General features: G+C 39.8%; 1 protein-coding gene across 1 annotated transcript; it reads left to right on the top strand.

Moving 5' to 3' along the window:
* Positions 1–1,569: 1,569 nt before the first annotated feature.
* Positions 1,570–17,098, top strand: tmem214 (transmembrane protein 214). The gene is made up of 17 exons (XM_082506324.1): positions 1,570–1,849; positions 9,643–9,836; positions 10,046–10,196; positions 10,292–10,426; positions 11,282–11,364; positions 11,615–11,720; positions 12,154–12,235; positions 12,397–12,498; positions 12,639–12,780; positions 12,975–13,066; positions 13,188–13,236; positions 13,415–13,522; positions 14,035–14,152; positions 14,235–14,331; positions 14,644–14,812; positions 15,076–15,227; positions 16,070–17,098. The coding sequence occupies exons 1-17, from the start codon at positions 1,696–1,698 to the stop codon at positions 16,197–16,199; spliced, it is 2,064 nt and encodes a 687-aa protein (XP_082362450.1). The 5' UTR covers positions 1,570–1,695; the 3' UTR covers positions 16,200–17,098.
* The last annotated feature ends 1,751 nt before the right edge of the window (positions 17,099–18,849 follow it).

An 18,849-nucleotide genomic window follows, 5' to 3' on the forward strand; every position in this document is an offset into this window, starting at 1 on the left:
ACCTCATATTGAAAGTTACAGTGAAAAGTTCAACAGTTTGAATCAACTCCAGATCTTTTATCGGCTTAATCTGAGATGAAATAATGAGGGAACGGCCTGCTCAAATATTTACAGGCTCACATACTGGACATAGTTCAACAACAATGCATAGGTCTGCCACTATGTTGCCAAGAAAGCTTTCACACATGGAAAAATATTTATGAATCAGTAGTGAGATGTTTTCCGACCTACAAAAGAGCAAGACACACTGAGATGTCCACTCAGTTTCAGGATTATGCTTCCACTCACAGTGAGTGGAGGAGGTCTGCTGAGGGATTTGGGAGGTTTGTGCCAAACACTAAGCGACGCTGCAGGATGTACTTGACCGTCTGTTCCACAGAGATGGCAGCCAGACAGAAAACTGCAGCATGCTGATGGTTTAATTGGACCTGGCAGTTATCAGTGATGATAGCATAGAGGATGAGATAATGAACTTTTCACAGGCAAATGGAAATGAGCTGAATGTTTTTATTCAAAGCTGAGCAGTAGAGTACCTGATGTTCAGCTTCCTGTTCACAAAATAGAAAATAAGCCTTTGAATTTTACCTGTTTGCTGAGCCAGGAATGGATAATAATGGACAGAGGCAGTGATTCAAACATCACAGTTTGAGTGGGATTTTTTAAAGCATGCAGCTTCATGATAGAATTAGTTATGTCTCATATTTAGGATTTCAACTATTGGCATATATTATTATAATCCATATATCTTCAAAGCGAAACGTCAAATTTTCTAGAGGCTGCGATGACTACAAATTATTTGTTTACAAATTATTTGTTTTGTCAATTATGATCCAAAACAGATAATTGTAACACTTGAAGGTAGAACCAGTGAGTTGGACTAAATCTAGAATATCTGATGCTCTAAATATGCTTTAGAGATCATTTTCACAATTAGGTAATTATTGATTAATGAAATGACATTAAATGCCTAATATTGTCTGACTACTAAAATAAGGTAAGATAACAAAATGGTAAGTTGTATGGGTGAGAGGTATGAAAGAGGTGTGGTAGAGATTGTGACCGGAAAAAGAAAAGGTACATAGGTGGGAGAGTGGAAATTGTGGACAAAGGATGTTGGAGTTGGAGCTCTCGGGCAGGATTAAAAGAGGACCACTGTACTCTATAGAATCTAAAATGGCTCAATAATAATTAATATAGTATGGCATAACCAAATAGATAAGAGATAACCCCAAGGATATTAATTTTGGTATTAAGTTAAAAAGTATTGAAATGTAAGTTTTGCGCTAATTCTTTTTAATTTTTTTGAAAATTTAAAAACAGTTATCAAAAAGCAGTTGCTGTTTATTTTACAATAAATTGTAGATTTTTTAAAATGTATTTTATTTTTTTAAAACCGAACTCGTATTATTGTTGTATTTAGTTGTGTTTAAAATGAATCGGGGTCGTCTATGATTCCGTCTTGAAGACGCGTTTAATAAATTCCGTGTTTAAACTTGTTCCGTTCGGCTACGAACACGAAAGTTAACGGTCCAAACACATCACTCTGACGTCATGCCGACATAGAGACGTGGCACGCGGACGGTTAAACGCTCAGAGCAGTTTACGCAACGTCCTCTCGTTCATTCAGCAGAAGGGAGGAAGGAGGCAGGAAGTCACGGTACCCGAACTAATAACAGCCCATCTGGACCCGGAGACATGGCTTCAAATAACGGCTCGGTCGGAAAATGGGAGGTGGTGAAGAAAGGCAAGAAAAATAGCAACAACTCCGGCGGAGGAGGCAAGATAGCGGCCGACAAGAAAGCCAGCGGAGAAAGGAAAGCCCTGGGCGAATCTAACCAGCCGTCCAGACGTAAGTGAACACGGCCCACTGCTAGCTGCTGAAGCTCAACTTCACGCAGCATTACTTCCTGGTATTAATTTTATCTCACACCGTCTGCAGTTTTACCAGCTCAGCTCTGAGTGGCTCTACCTTAAGTCCGTGTGTCGGCGTGAATTTTAAACTACTAGCTGAGCGGCCTTTGTGCTTCGTGCGGCTAGTTAGCTCGTTAGCAGTGTCAACAAAGTGAACGTCAGCACTGAGAGAGTCTGTCAGCATGTGTGAGACGCTTTTTGACCTTTGACCTCCCTTCAGCTGCTCTTTCGAACGAGCCTGAAGGTGTTTTTGTCATCTTGGAGCTGATCGGTATGACGTTAAGCAGCATTAGTTTGTTTTTACCTCGCCTACAGTGATGGCTGTCATTTCTCTGGGGGTAAATATTTAACAACGTGGCCATTTAAATCTTATGCTACACGTTTAGCCATGGTTTTACTTCAGCTTTATGCCTCATAAACAGTTATCACTGCTATTATCATCGTTTATATAAATAGATTAAACTCGTTACTCTATTTTGTTATTACTTATGACTTTATTTTCTTACTTATTTAGAAGGACTCCTATTAGTAACAATACAACTTACTGTTCCTGTTTACCTATAATCCTCGAGGTGATCAGTGTCCGAGTTATATTTTTGTTTGAGCCTTCTGGTGTAAAGGGCAAGTTTTTTATAAATCAGAAGATGTAGGGTACTTTTATGAGTGATCTTTGAAAAATCAGAAACCTGGATGAGCTTTTCAATTCCAATTTCACCTTTAAGAAACCCGGCCACCCAGTCCTGCTTCTATCATCTAAACAATATTGCAAGGATACAACAATACTGACACTCCAGCTGTCACTTACGCTTTTCTTTCCTCTATTTAAATTGCACTTTTAATATGTTTCAATCAGAAATAAGGGTCTGAGTACCCCTAAGTGCACTACATATGGTACACTGTTGTTTAGCTTGTGTCTTGGTGTTCTGTCCTTGGGATGAACCGGTCTTTGAAAGTGATGCTGGATCTGAAGTGCATTGGGATGCTATGCTTGGAGAAAATGCTTGTTCTTCTTTACTTTGAACTGCATACGTTGTTTCTACAGTAAATGATAACCACAGTGAAAACAAATAATATAAATAATATAAATAGCTAATTTTGATTTTTAAAAATGTTTTTCTGCTAATAACTTTTTATCGAGTAAAGTTTACTCAGGTTTTTACTTATGTCTTCTGATCAAACATGGAGTGAAGATTCTATTGACATTCCTCACATGAATAAAGTCACTGGAGTGTTGGATCTCAAACTTGTCCTCCTTTTAATACTATCAGTGGCAGCAGGAGAATTCTCATTGTTAACCAGAAATGTCAAAGTTGGAATTAGAGCAGGGCGATATGGCCAAAAATATTTATCACGATATATATTTGAAAATTTGCGATAACGATATAACTGACGATATAATTGATGCGAGACAAAATACAACTCCACAACATTACTAGCGCAAAAAGACAACCTTCCATTTATTTTCACTTAAACAAGAAGCTGGTTTTTATGTACATTAAAGCTTTATAAAAATGTAACAGTGCAAATGCAAATTCCTTGCTGAAAGTTTAACTAAAAGGCATTTCCAGTAGAAATGGGCTGACATATCCTGAGCATAACCATGTATAATATCCACTGAAGTTAAAAAGAGGTGCTTTGCAACATTAAACTGCAGTGTGCAGTACGTATTTTTCGGACCATAAGGTGCATGGGATTATAAGGCACATTAAGCGAAACAAAGCAGTCAGATAAATCAAACTTTATTAAACTCATTCTTGCTTCCTCCACTTTTGTACCATTGATTCATTAATGTTGAATTCTCTGGCAGCTGCTCTATTCCCATGTTGTTGCAGTATATTAATGACTAACCTTGTATTGTGGATGGATTATCTCAGTTGTTCTCCTGACTGAAGTTTGGTCCTTTTACAGCATCCTGCCATGCGACTGAATTTGTCTCTAACTATCAGGAACCTTAACGTTAACTTTTATAAGTGGAAAAGTGTTAGTGTTCGTCCTCCAGCTTCACTGTTTATGTTATGCTAACATAGCTGTGTCGCTAGCGATCACGTAGCACATCATTATATACCAGCTAGCCCAACTTCAGTAACCCTACAAACGTCACTGCTGTTTAGTTTCCTGTCTTCATTTATGTTGGCAGTGATAGCAGAGCTGTACGTTTGAATTTTTTCAGAAATCTCTCAGTCAGAACATGCTATATCATGCTTAGGTAACTAGCGAAACTAGCGAGCTAACTTCCGCTAGCTTCCTGCTAACTTCTAACTCCGTTAAATGTAATAAATTTTGTTTTCATGGATGCCTGGAAGTTAAACTTCATAGTTACACCTGGTAAAGCAGCAATGCTGATCGTTCTATTAAAGATGTAAGAATTTAGACAGTTTTTAACTCTGTGATGCTGCAGTGTTGTTTGACCTGAAGTATACGGAGTTTAGGACACAGATTACTCCCAGATTTAAGAGCATCTTAGTCCGACAAATACGACAATAACGACAGCCGCTTGCATGTTCTGCAAAAAAATGTGCTTTGTCGTGTATCTGACGGACAAACACCAAACCAGTTCCACATCACTGAAGTTGCACCATTTTTTACAAACCAATTCTGGTTCATTTGTTTCACTCAACAATCGGCCATGTGCGTATGAAAACAAAGGCACTGCGCATGCGCGTTTTACTCATATTCTATCGCGATATTTCATTTTCCTATCGTTGCCTAACATTATACCGGTATTACCGTGAACGGTATAATATGGCCCAGCCCTAGTTGGAATAAGGTGCTAAACTCAGTAGTTTGATTTACACCTTTAAAAATTGGAAAATGAAACCTAATTCGGTAACGTTGCTATGACAAGTTTAGACGTGCAGTTAGGTGATATTAATACTGAATTACCAGCAGCTTCAATCTACCACATTGCTGAAACATTATGTCAACCTAATGATGTTTTGTTTTTACTGAGTATGAAGCCCATACTGAAGCTGGAGCTCCTAATCTACTTATTCATTTTTTTCTGCCATGTTTTAAGAACCAGAATTAATTTGTGTTTTATCAAATCTTACGTACCAAACAAACCCTGCTGTTCCCTCTGTTTAGAGTCCCGCCCGGTGTCTCCTACTATGTCAAAGACTGACAAACACCATAGTTATCTTTATCTGTGTTAGAAATTACTCTTCACAAGGTCAACATATTATTTACTGACCTCTGATCAATTTCTACCCTTAAATTGACCAAAATACTTTCTGTTCACTAAATCTAGCAATAGCAGCTTGAAGAGGCTTCACTGAGTCTTTTGATTTTTGGATGATCATCACAAAATGATTATATCTCACTTTGCTGGAGCTGTTTGTTTCTGCTTCATTTTTATCACTGAATCTTACTGTCCAAAGTCTGATCACTGTGGCTGATTCAGTGGGGAAGTGGTGTAAAGCTTTAGTCTAAAGCTTATAAGAAATAAACCTGATCTGTTTAGTAAATGAACTCTCCAACACTTTATGTGAATCATTTTATTAACACAAACAACATAATCACACATTCAGAAAGATATTTTGCCAAATCTCAGTTTGTTTCTTAAAGGCTTTCATCAGGACTTGATCATGAGGCTGTTACTTTTGGGTCTGTGGTTTTGACACATAAAACTGGAGGATTTTTTTTTTTTTTAAACTTTAGCCTGGAGGGATTACGTATGTGGTTGAGCAAGAAAAGTGTTGCAGCAAAATCAGGCATTATGTAAGTGTTCAACAGATAAGAGCGTGAAGCTTGGATCACAGAGAAGAGTGGTAAATGTCTCTGCCTTTGCTGTTTGCATTATTTAAAAAGCCCTTTAAATCAGTGATGTTTATGATTGGGCGTACCTGGCCAGCGACTGCAGATGGGAATTAGCTAGTAGATAAATCTGGTACAAGACATCTTTTCTCTTATGAGGTCAGTGTTTTGGTCCCTGACAAATAAAGAACTGCTTGTATGATAACCATGCTCGGCTTTTTGTTCCCACATGTCTAAACATGTGAGAACCACAAAGCTTGAATTTAAGGAAGCTTAAAAACATCATCTCAGCTATTATTGGCTTTTAGTGGCCCGTGGATTAGGGCAGTAAAATTTGTTCTTTTTGGTATTTTGTCTTGATAGAAACTATAATCTGAAAGCTGTCACACGTTAATGATTTCTGCTAATATGCTTCTTGTAGTAAATTACACCAAAATGATCCCAAAAACTGTTGTTTCTTTGAGATGGTTTTAAATAGTTTCATAAAACTGAGATGAAAAATCTACTATCAAAATGACTAGGGAGTCTGACTGTAGACAGTAAAATGTGAGATCCTGTTAGTTGTTGTTTCACAGTGGAGCTTTTGAGCCCACTCATAATACTACAGCTTATAGCTGCCTACCCCGCACCAGCCTCGAATGTAAAGCATAGGGTGAATGACTGCTGGAAGTCATAGATGTTACATTTAGGCTTATGTTTGAAATACTAATTACATTGCAGTGTTTCCCACTAATAGAATTTACTCAAGCGACACACTCAAAGATTTGAGTCATGAAAATATATTCTTCGCTCTTATTTTGAAAGTTTAGCTAGCTCTGATCCATCACATGTTTTGCGATTTGCTGGCTTTGTTGTCAGTTCTCTCCTTGAAATCTTTCAGCTATCTGGAGTCCTTCGTCTCAGTCAGGCTAATTTTAACACCACCATCTTGGGCTTCAGCTGGAGACATTAGTCCTCTCTCTGCTGTGGAGAACCCACATAAGATCCAGAACTAGAACCTGCAGCAGGTGAAGAACTGGTCACTACGCTGAGCTGACAGAGTTTGGAGAGCGGAAAAAGGACTGCTGTCATCAGCAGCAGTCCAGTGTGAGGAAGTTACTAGAGAGCCAGCAGCACAGTCTTGTGACAGTTCATGAAATGGTCACAACATTTAATCTGTGGATTCATATTTTGGGCTCTCTCTCGTACTGACTTGTATTCATGTACACAAAAAATGAAAAGAATATTCCCAGTTTCAAAGAGGGGAAAAAGGTGACATTTAGGCTACGTTCACACTGCAGGCGAAAGCGCATCAAATCCGATTATTTTTTTAAATTTTTTTTTTTTAACCCTATGCGACCCATATCCGATCATGGTATGACAGTGTGAACGGCACAAATCCAATATTTTCAAATTCGATCTGGGTCACTTTCGTATGTGGTACTGAATCCGATACATATCCGATGTTTTAGAAAGCGACTGCTGTTTGAATGGTCATGTCGCATTAAATCCGTCTTTTACGTCACTGACACAAGACAGACGCCAATTACCAGCGCCAGAGAAGCGCCCGAGAAGACATCGCGAATACTTCCTGGCCATCCAGTGTAGATGTCAGTGAACCTGTGGGGAAGACAACGTTGGAGAGCGTTTGCTGTCACATTTTTCTTTGTAGTGTGAACAAGCAGACAAAAAAAAATCGGAATTGAGCATTAACACCTGCACCTTAGAGAGAGCGGGGGTTGAATAATTTTACTGCTCACACCAGAGACCAGTTCGAGTCCCACATGGGAAACATTTTTACACTTCAGTTGGATTATATTAATTGTGTTATTTAATTATTTTCAGAGCTCAATGTTCGTCCAACTCCCTAATCTCAGAAACATACAGATAAAAATTGAAGATACGGCATGATTCATTCAGAAAAATAAATGTTTAGTATGTTAAACCTTCTGTAATCCAACCTTCAAGTTAAATTTTATTAGCTTTTTGCTTCTTATTGCTCTAAAACTTTAGAATGCCTTCCCTCTTTGCTGAGCGAAGTCAGTCACCCATGCTTGTAAAGCTTGTACACAAGAATTTCACTCGCATGTTCTGTACCAGTGTACCTGCACATGTGATGTAACAATAAAAGTGACTTGATTTGATTTTGATCAGGACACTTCTGTCTTTGTTTTGAACTGTTTGTCATTTACAAGGACTGCTGGTATTTCCCTAAGTCTGCAGTCATGTGCTTCTTTTTTTTAAAACGGATGTTAATTGGTTGGTTTTAAGGAAACCAACCACTTCGCTTAAAGTTCCCTGTTCACTTAGACTTTAAGTGATTATCCACTGCAGACAATAGTGCACAAGGTCCCAGATAAGGTTGCAAGGATTTCTGAGTCATATGATGCCATGAGAAAAGACATTTCAAGCTCCACATTTTGTTAAAACCTCGATAATTAACCAGGGAGTCTACTGTTTCAGCAGAATCATTCCATGAAACATCAGTTTCATCAACCTCCCCCACCCACCATCACCCTCTCAGAATCAGCTGATTTATTTATTGGGTGCAAAAACATTGGTATATTTGTTGAAGCCTTGCATAATTTCACCTCTATATTAATGTATTTTCAGAGTTATAGGTCTGTGGTGGGCTGAAATTCAGTGTTTATTTTTTTTTAATTTAGTTTTATTTATTTTCCAGTATTTTTAGGCCTCATACAAATTTGTTTTTGTTTTTCATTTCCCAGCTGAAAAAATACAGATGAAACTGCCATGCAGGCCACAAGAAAACAGCTGAGCACTAGATACCAAAGATTACAAGACTGTAAATATAGACAGGTCTTTCCATGCCTTGATCCTAAAGCTTTGATAGTGGTAACTTTCCTCCCTGACTTGAAAAATGCTATAACAATCTTTACAGTTTCAGTGATCAACACACACAAGCACACATTCATGCAGCATTTGATTGCATACTATGCAGCTCTTCTACTATCACACACACTCACATGCCTGTTAAACCTCTTCATATGTTTCTCTCGTTATATTTTGAGCTTCTCTGTAAAACATGGCACACTCATGTTTGAGACTAAAAATAGAGACATGCTGACTCTAAATCCACATGTGTGACTAAAGCTTGATTTGGTTCAGTCCAACTTCTATTTTTCTCATGAAAAAGCACAGCCGCTCAGTTATGATCACAGATAGAGTTTAAAAAGGAGCTCCATTCTGAAACGGAGTACAGGAAAGAGATAGCACTGTGACTGACACGATGGCCTGAGTTGGAGTGAAGGAAAACATTTTTCTAGAGCCAACAGAAGCAGCCCATATTACTGTGATCACTATAAATGCTTCATAGGTCAAAGGCCAATTTGAGTCGTTCGTCAAATCACCTCATTAACCACCTTAAATTTAAAGAAAAGTGATCTTAGTTCCTGCCATCCACCCCTGGTGTGTTTTGCACACAAAATGACAAAATGATTGATCACCAACAGAGTAAAAACTGGTAAGCAGTTAAATTGCTCTCTGATTTCCCCACAGTGTGTAAAGGTGTCAGATTTATTCCAAGCTGCAGGTATTTGATGGGAAATGAATAAAAGCAGAACAGGGTCAATTTCAATGTATTGCCACTTTCAGCCAGTGAGAGAGCTTTGACATCTTATAAATACAATTACTTGTTATTGCCTTTATAAAACATTGCAAATAAGTATTGATTTAATATCAAAGTACAGGCTCTAAAAAAAATAAATAAGGCGTTCTTAACTTTGTATAGGTCCTCAAAACTGTTTACCAGAAACACACAAGGGGGAGAGCTGGAATGCTGTTGGTGCTTAACTCCAGTCCTTTGTGAATTGTATTGAGTGTGCCACAAATATTCCTTTGGGTAACAGCCCATTACACAAGGCGTGGAGGGAGGGCAGAAGGGGGTAAGCAAGACGCTGAGGAGAGTAACTTGATTTTTAGGACTCAGGATAGAGGAGTCACTGCATTTCACTGCAGCTGCTTTGTTTTGTCCTTCAGCGCCCGTGAAGATGTCAGAGAGTCTGTATGACAGCTTGGAGAAGGTGGGAAAGAAGCAGAACAAGGAGCAGGTTCCTCCACCATCCGAGCCTCAAAACAAGAAGCCCTCATCAAGTAAACCACCCAAGAAGTCGTATTCGAGCAATACAGCCTCTCCCACAACTTACAAAACCCTCGAGGAGGCGTTCAAAGCGGTCAGTAAGAGACATTTTCTTAAGTTGACTGATATTAAACTCAATGGAAATTTAGTGAAAGAAATGACCCGAAATGATCTCTAAACAAAGCAGCATTGTTACATCTTCAAAGCCAACTGTCACATGCTGAAACCGATCTAGCCTTTGCTTGGAGGGTGTGTTCTTTTTGAGACTCCAGTGCTGATATTTTTCTCTTGTCCTGTCTTCAGCTGGATGTTGCAGACCTGAAGCAGCAGTTGGCTCGCAGTCAGACCCTGTTTCCAGAAAACCCTTCGGTTTGGATCAAAGATCTGGCTGGATACCTCAACCTCCATTTAACTGCCCAGGACACGGAGCCCACACTCAGCAGCCACCCTTATGGTCAGGCAGACTCTTGTTTTGATATGCCCATTTATTTATCGTGCGGTTAAAGCATTTCAGTACTTAAGTCTTCCTGTTTGTCTTTTCTTTCCCAGACTACCCATACTGCCTTACAGGAAAAGAGCTGAGGGGCGTGATCAAAGGCCTCATCGGACGTTGCAGCAGCGCTCTGCCAGATTTCTTCGACCACTGTGTTTACACTATGCTCAGGGAGTTGGACAGGCAGTCAGGTAAACCCAGGAGAACCTCTTACATCCTTTTATTGATGCGACTTTACTCAGTAGAACATTAACAGACAGGGAAAAATGCGCCAAGATACCAAAGCTGCAGAAATCTCAATAATAAACTTAAATGTTCTGTAAGTTGAAATAATATTCTGATTGAATATAAAACATATAAAACATTACATATGAACCAAATAAATACATGCAAATAAACAAGGGGGTAAATAGGTGGGGGGGATGTTTATGCCCAGGTTAGTGGTTGTCTTTGACCATAAAAACCATATCACCTCAATGGCAGCACAGATAGAAGTGAAGAGAAGGCCAGGTGGTGGACATACTTGACAAAGCCCACAAGGTAGCGACAGGCCTGAAGCCAACATCTGAAAGCAGATGAGATGAGAGACCCTGAAAGAAAGGCAGCTGCAGGCAATCATTATGTTCCTTCCTTGTATTCACTTTCAAAAAGCTTTTGTTGTGTCTAGATTCATCTATTGATCTAGATTGATCTTTGCACGAGCTAAACTAAACAAGCTTTTAGCGAGGAGCAAAAGTGCACTGCTGTGAAAGAAAGTGATGTGTCTTGTGGTGTGACTGTCTTGGCAGTCAGGGGACAAAAAACAGCAAAGATCACTGTTATGGTTCAACGCTAGGGTGGGGTCAAAACCCATCATGACTCAAACCTCAAATTACCAGTGTTTACCTTTTACCAAACTTTAACCAAGAGCAGTCAGCAAGGTCACCAGGATGCCTCATGAAATAAAGATTTTACCCAAGCATTGTTTCAGTTTTTAGTTAAAATTCATAAAGCAGAAAAAGAAGCCGAAAGTACCAATACCTAAAGCTTATTGTTTTTATTTCCAGGAGAACCTCTACATGGCTACAGAGTTTGCATTCAGGCAGTCCTGCAGGACAAACCCAAAATAGCCACCCAAAATCTGCCAGAGGTGAGTGTGTGACTGTCACTCCGGCAAATAATCAGCAGCTTTGCTACTCTTGTCCTGCTCTGCATGTTATTACACTAAAAGCTCAAGCTATATTTTTCCTAACTTTTCTGGACATGTGTAATATTATCAAATTATGTATTATATTTTCAAACTGGTAGTTTCAGAGGGGGTATTGCTGGATTTGTCTGTTTGAATAATTTTGCATTATTATATTGTAAAACTCTCCCTTCTTCTTGTTCCTTTTCTGCAGTATTTGGAAATGTTGCGGTCAGTTCAGAATCGTCCAGTAAAGTGTTTGACCATCATGTGGGCTCTGGGCCAAGCAGGATTTTATGATCTCAGCCAGGGTCTAAGAGGTAATAAACACTTTTACACAGAGGCACACAATAATTTCAATATTTTACATTACCGCATATCCATAAAGCCCAAAACTGCTCTGAACAAGTAGGCATTTGCCCAGTATTAGTCCAGATCTGTCTGTTTTCCCCTTTCTCCCACTTTCCCAACAATGTGTGAAGACAGACATTCTGGGTTGGGGTTCACTGAAGCAACAGAGCACATTAGAGCAGTAATATTCCCCCCTGATAGCTGCTGGTGCTCCAAGTGTTATTAGTTAGTGTGACTATATTAAATGTTTACAGTGCAAAATTGCAATGAAAGTTAGGGGGAAATGGTGTCTAAAATTACTGATTTGGTACAAAATCATACCCAAAGTGTGATTAAATATATTTATTTTCACTTTAACAGAAGAAAAGCTTCCTAAACTAAAGAAAATGTTATTTGTTTCAGTGTGGCTGGGCATCATGCTCCCTGTGCTGGGAGTGAAGTCTCTGTCCTCATATGCCATCGCCTATCTGGAGAGACTTCTCTCGTAAGTCTGACTCAGAAATCCATGAAATTTCTCAAATTTCTTCATCTTCCAGACACTTCCTTTCCATTCATTTGTAGTACTTGAACTATTAAGATCATTAACAGTGATACCTTTAATTTGAATGTCATGGATATTTCAACATACTTTAATTCTTTTCCCAGACTTCATTCAAACCTGACAAAAGGATTTGGTATTATGGGTCCGAAAGAGTTCTTTCCTTTGCTCGATTTTGCTTTCATGCCAAAGAACGCCCTGTCACCAAGGTAAATGTAAACCAGTGCAAACACAGACCAACAGCAAGACATATCAGACTGTTCATAATCTCTGTTTAGAAATAAAAGCATTGCAAAAATGTTATCTGCGTTCTGAGTCCTAATATATTTTTTTCTGTTTTTTATTACAGTCTGCAGGAGCAGCTGAGGCGTTTGTATCCTCGACTGAAGGTCCTCGCATTTGGTGCCAAGCCAGAGAACACGTTGCACACGTACCTGCCGTCATTTCTGTCCAGAGCCACGCCACACTGTCCTGACGACATGAAGAGGGAGGTGAGACCCACAATTCTGTATACATTACTGCTGCTACTGTACTGTTACAGCAGCCATCACAACACGATCTTTGACAAAAGTGATTAAATAAAGCAGAACTGCTCAATAAAATTGTGTTCTCACTAAACGATGTCAAAGAATACATTATGAGTAAAATGATAAAAATTAACCGCATTGTCTTCTGCTTCTTGCAGCTGCTCAGCAGTATGACTGAGTGTCTGTGTGTTGATGTTCAGAGTTTAGGAGTGTGGAGGCAGCTCTACACCAAACACCTACCCCAGTCCAGGTAACCTGTGGACCATTTATTTTTTTGTCTTTTTATTTATGATCACATCTCCACATAAGGTAAACTGTACAAATGAAGATGATTTCAAACTGATTTCAGACTCACTGCTTTCTTTCCTCAGTTTGCTTTTGAACCACTTATTAAAGTCCTGGAACATCCTTCCACCAAAGGTACAAGTGCTGTCACAATGTCTGTTGGCTCATAAACCAAACGCACCTCCCAGGGATACTGTTATTTAAACATCAAAGCCTGTGTAATCTGATTAATAATGCAGTTTTAATGTAACTTGTATTTTTATTGTCTTTTAATCCCATCACTGTGTTTTACTTGGACTTTTTTTGTTTTTAGCTTCGGAAGAACCTCGAGGAAACGATCCAGTCTTTTAGAGTGACCAACGAAGAAATGAGAGACACCATTGAATCTCATGACCTTCAGGAGTGCAACAGCCTGTGCCAGGTGAGCAACTCGGCCTGTTCATGTTTGTTTAAAAGGAAACTCGCGATTTCAAAAAAGTCTGGGTTAGACACGAAGATAGTGTAAATATTAACTCATGAAGCACCTCTACAATATGAAAGTGAGCAATATTTATAAAGTGCTGACAGAAGGCATAAAAAGCCTAAAAAATTAAGATATAAATTTAGGAACTAAAACTAAAGGAATGAAGAGAAGAATATTAAATTGAAAGCTTATTAAAGAGATCAGTAGTGTTGTGCTATTGGAACGACTGTTTTGGGACTTACTGGGTAGTTTCCAAGCATCAAGGGCAGAGTTACTGAACTGGAGAACCTGGTGAGTTGCAGATGGGAGTACTGGAGAGATGAATGCATGAATGAGCATGTGCAACTCCTCTTTAAAAACTTCTTCTGACATTATCCCTGCTTCTTGGGCAACAACTAGAGATGTATGGAATCATAAAGCTAACAGTTGGATTATGAACCTTATTTGACATGTGCTTTGTGTTTCTCCAGAATCTGCAGGTAAAGATGCGTGGTCACGGGTTCCCCTGGTCCAAGCTGCTCCTGGTTCTGCTCGTGTTCGTTGCCGGCTTCATCGCCCACGACGTCAGATCAAACGGCTCTGTCGCAGGTCTGTCAGAGTGCCGTTTACTCACCATATTCGCCTATCTTTGTATCTGTGGCCTACTCATTGTGTTTATATTACGTTTCAGATTCCATCACAGCCAGGTATCTGCACTCCTCAGGGATCACAGCTGTATCTCAGCAGGCCTGGAGCAAAATAACAGTCTACTCAAAGCAGGGCTTCAGGTACGATCATTTCTAGTCAACAGAGCCGACACTTAAAAATGATCCCTAAAATCTAAAACAAGCTTCTGACTCACTTCCTGATAACGCTCAGGCACACAGTGTTTTATTCCCTGTGGTTTGTTGGCATTTATTTAGAATTCTATATTAATATAGATTTATTAGATTAACCTGCTGTTCTGCCATAAAATTATTTGCTTTTAAAAAGAAAATTTAAAAAAATGTATGACTTTTTCTTTTCTTCCATTTTTCCTCTAATGAAGATTGCAGTTATGATCATTATTGTCTGTATTGTGTGTTTTGTATTTTCTGTAGCTGGTTGGAGACAAACACTCCTTATTATTACTCTGAGTGTGTCCGGGTTTTGGGTCCAGTAATGGAACAAGGTTTGGAAAAGGCAAAGTCAGCAGCTGTCTTCATCTCTGAAAACACCTCACGGTTTATTGTCTGGGTTAAAGAAACCACACCTCTTGTCATAGAATGGGTAAGGCCATGGCTACAGCTCCACCTGACCTTAAACATTTAAATGTTGAAGTACAATTGTTCTTTTTTGGGGGGGGGGGCTGAAGCACAGCTTTCTGGGTGTATATTAAACAGTCCAGCTGGATTATCATTTCATCCTTTTGTGGATTTATTTGTGTTTATACTGTGTCACTTTTCCCCCTTAATTAAAATTTTGAGCATTACATAAGAAACTACCAGATAACTACCAGTCTGACTCTGATTGTGTTGCATGTCTTTGTCCAGGTGAACACCAACACCCCAGAGAGTGTGTTCCAGGCTCTGGCATATTTGAAGGAGCTCCTCATCTTCCTACATCAAAACTACATCCTGCCAGCGCTGGCGTACACATCTAACCTGCTACAGAGAGCATGGGCCAACTTAGAGGACTCTTGCAAGTCAGTACTAACAGCAGCTCTTTAACAGTTAATCTTTATTACTACATGCCCGAGTGTGGGGCAGTTAAACCGGCTGAGACTGGTTTCACAAAGATGTATTTGGTCTGTGGGGTTAAACAAGAAGAACAGCACAGCTTGTATTAGAATAATCTGACTAAAACGAAGACACCTTACCTCTGGGCTGACTAACTATAAGAATCTGTGGCACTGCTGCAACAATGATTTAACTATGAAGCCCTCGTTATGGTGCTTGTTGGGATGAAACGTGATTCACCTTTACTTATTGCTGTGTTTTATTGAAGCCATTGAGAAATGCGTGCAGGTTACCAGTTGCACTGACAGATGTAGTGACATGCCAGTTTATCCTGCTGGAGTTTGGACCTCGTTCCTATTTGTTCTTTAAAGGGAGTCGCTCACCAGAAGTTTGGCAGATCTTTGTAGGCTTTGTCTGTGTACGTTTCTCCTATTTGCACAGTACCGTCACAGCACCACACACATTTCACTTCTCAGCAGTGTGTTCTTCTTCTGTTTACTGGAGCCAGGTAGTTGCACCCAGCTGATAAACAATTGGACTATTTTCTCCATTCATTCATCCTCTGACAACTGTCCAGGTCTCGGTTGTGAGGGCAGCAGTCTAAAGCAGAGATGCATCAGCGGCCTTTTCCTTGGCTGTTGATAACCTCTGAGGTGATTGACAGATGAACTCTGTAATGATCTGTCAATCAGTTATGAGTAGTGTAGTAGACAAATGTGTTTGTTTGTATTGTTTAAAAGGAACTAAAAGCATCATTAAAGCTGCAGTGAGTGATTTTTTTTTTTTTTTTTTACTTTCTCTGTTGCAGTGGGGAGGTGTCTGTATCATGTCTGCAGGGCCACGCCTTGTCCTTTACCAACTCGACGTGGCAGCTTCTCCAACACACGACCTCGGCAATCAAGACATGGGCCCAGGATTTGCTCACTCGAGCGGGATAACGCAATACACACACAATATGCACACAGGAAGCTAAACACACCAACACACACACTCTGGCCCAGCGTGAGTCTGTCATGTCCTTTGTGACACAAGTGGATGCCGCAGGGTCAGAGGGAAACGAGCTCACTCAAAAAAAGACCCTTTTTGTCTCTTGTTTTGGTTAAATTTTAAAATCAGTTTGGTGTTGTTTAGATGTTTGTTTTTTTTCTATCAGCCTTTTTGTCACTGCTGGATACGGAGGTTGTACCCTTCTTTCTCTCTCCCTGAGTTTTATACTGCAAATTTCAGCCACTGCTTGAGCCTCTGGGTTAGGCAGGTTCTGTAATTTATAGAAAATATAGGTTTGTAGATGATTTATAAAAGTTTTTATTTAAATATAATTAAAAAAAAGTGTTGTGAAAGTTGGTAAAGGCAGGGAACATGTCAGAAACGTCTCCAAGCCACTGAAAACCTCATCAGAGGGTCAAGTCATCTTTAACACCTGGTCCTGTGTGTGCAAACCCCTTGTCAAACCTAACTAGGGAGTTGTGTCTCTGGGCGGATTTGCTCGTCCAGAGCACGGTCGTAAACACAGTCTTTTCACATCAGTCCAGAAGAAAAAATCTGTGTGTCTTGTCTCTGCTGTTTTGTTTCTGTCCCGTTTTCTAATGCTTCACCTACCAGCAGAAGCTTCTCGCCCGAGCTGCGAGAAGCACCGACATCATGTACCTGAAGGTCAATGCGTTTCTGTGTTTGTGTCTGCGTGGATCAGTGATGCCAGCATTGTCATCCTGTATGCTGTAATCTGAGAAATGACATTTTACTTAACTAACCCCCCAGCCTGTAAACAAGATGATATGGAAGAGACCAATGTATTACTTTGTAATGTAAATGATTTGTAATAAAGACTCCAACCCCACTGCAGTGTTTTTATCAGCTGATTTACCCGAGTGTGCCACAAGCTACACAGCAAATAATAGAAACCACCTTGTTAACAGTTGTCTTGTCATGACTTGGGGCTTTGCCCTCAAACTTCAATTTTGCTTGTGTATGTTCTTATTAAAATATAATTATTAGATATGTGTATTCAGGGTCATCGTAAGAAGAAACAAATTTGTCTCACCACGTATTAATATAGATCAAGATGAGAAGAGTACACTGGGAATGTATTTTTAGTCAAGTGTCGCTGACTCAGCAGTCCTCTTAAAAACGTATCTTGCCCCAGTAAATCAATGCTTTCCTCTCGCATGCTTAGTAGCGCTGCCGCTTATAGAGAAACACTGTGGGAAGCTGATACCATCCCCTTCGATAGCTCAGTTGGTAGAGCGGAGGACTGTAGAGGAGTGCGATAGACATCCTTAGGTCGCTGGTTCAAATCCGGCTCGAAGGAGGTGACACTTTTTTTTTTCTTCTTCTTTCACGGTGTTCAAGCGCAACGATCGAATACAGATTACATGGTAGATACGGTTCATCAGCCGAACCAGCACCATTGCCAGCAAGCCAACAGGTTCTGTTGGCTATAGCCCAACTCGATTACATAGATATACTTTATCAGGTTGCGAGGCAGCGCACATAAGGGGGATTAGCTCAAATGGTAGAGCGCTCGCTTAGCATGCGAGAGGTAGCGGGATCGATGCCCGCATCCTCCAAAGTTTTGTGTCTCGTCGGTTGGCGTGAGTTTGTTTTAACTCTCAAGTTGCAAAATGCAACCAACCAGACCAATTAGAAAATATGGTTATTTTAAAAATTGGTAATTTTTGGGGGGGAGCTGAGACACAAAACATAAAGAAGATGCCAATGTCACATTTACATTTTCACGAAAGTTTTTGCGACGAATTTCACTGAAATCAATTCGTTCGACACTTCAAACTTAGGCAGTCTTTGTATAAGCTATTATAGGTCCCTGCTGTCAACACGTTATCACCTTCAAAGCCTAACATTTTAAGCTAGGTGACAAATCGTCGATATCTTACGCTTCCGGGGACCCAACATCAGCAAACAAGAGAACCGTTTGGAATGAATATACGCATGTACACTCGTTTTACTTACATCTCTTTGGTAAACACTATATAACATGCTGGTTAATGTTAGGGATACGATTATGGTTAGGGTTTGGGATACGGCTAGGACTGGAGTACATGGCTGGAACATGTATTACCTCGGGAGCGTTATTGTACTGGATTTCATTGATAACCCGGCGCGTAGCATAAGAACGCGGAAGCTCACCTGTCGCGCTCCTCCGGAACATCGCAGGACTTGACAAATCGTCAGCATATCACGGGTTGGTACTGCGAACGGGCTCCTTCTGAAGCGTGGGGGGATTAGCTCAAATGGTAGAGCGCTCGCTTAGCATGCGAGAGGTAGCGGGATCGATGCCCGCATCCTCCAAACTTTTTTCTGATGAGTTAAAATATTTTAAATAGAGCACTTTAAATATCCATGTGATTTAAAACTGTTTATTGTTTATGGAGAGTAATACATTTTAAGAGTACCGGGTAAATCTGTAAAGCAAACAGGAACTGATTGATTAATGATTATTTCTTTATGGCAGTGTATATTAATGAAATATGAAGTTGATATAAACAGAACTTTAAATAAATCACCCTAATTAGTAGAATGAAGAAACGACCTGAAATAGAGAATAAACTTATTTGAATGTTTATGACTCCC

This window comes from Aulonocara stuartgranti, assembly GCF_965226115.1.
Source record: "Aulonocara stuartgranti genome assembly, chromosome: 15".
Classification (NCBI taxonomy): domain Eukaryota; kingdom Metazoa; phylum Chordata; class Actinopteri; order Cichliformes; family Cichlidae; genus Aulonocara; species Aulonocara stuartgranti.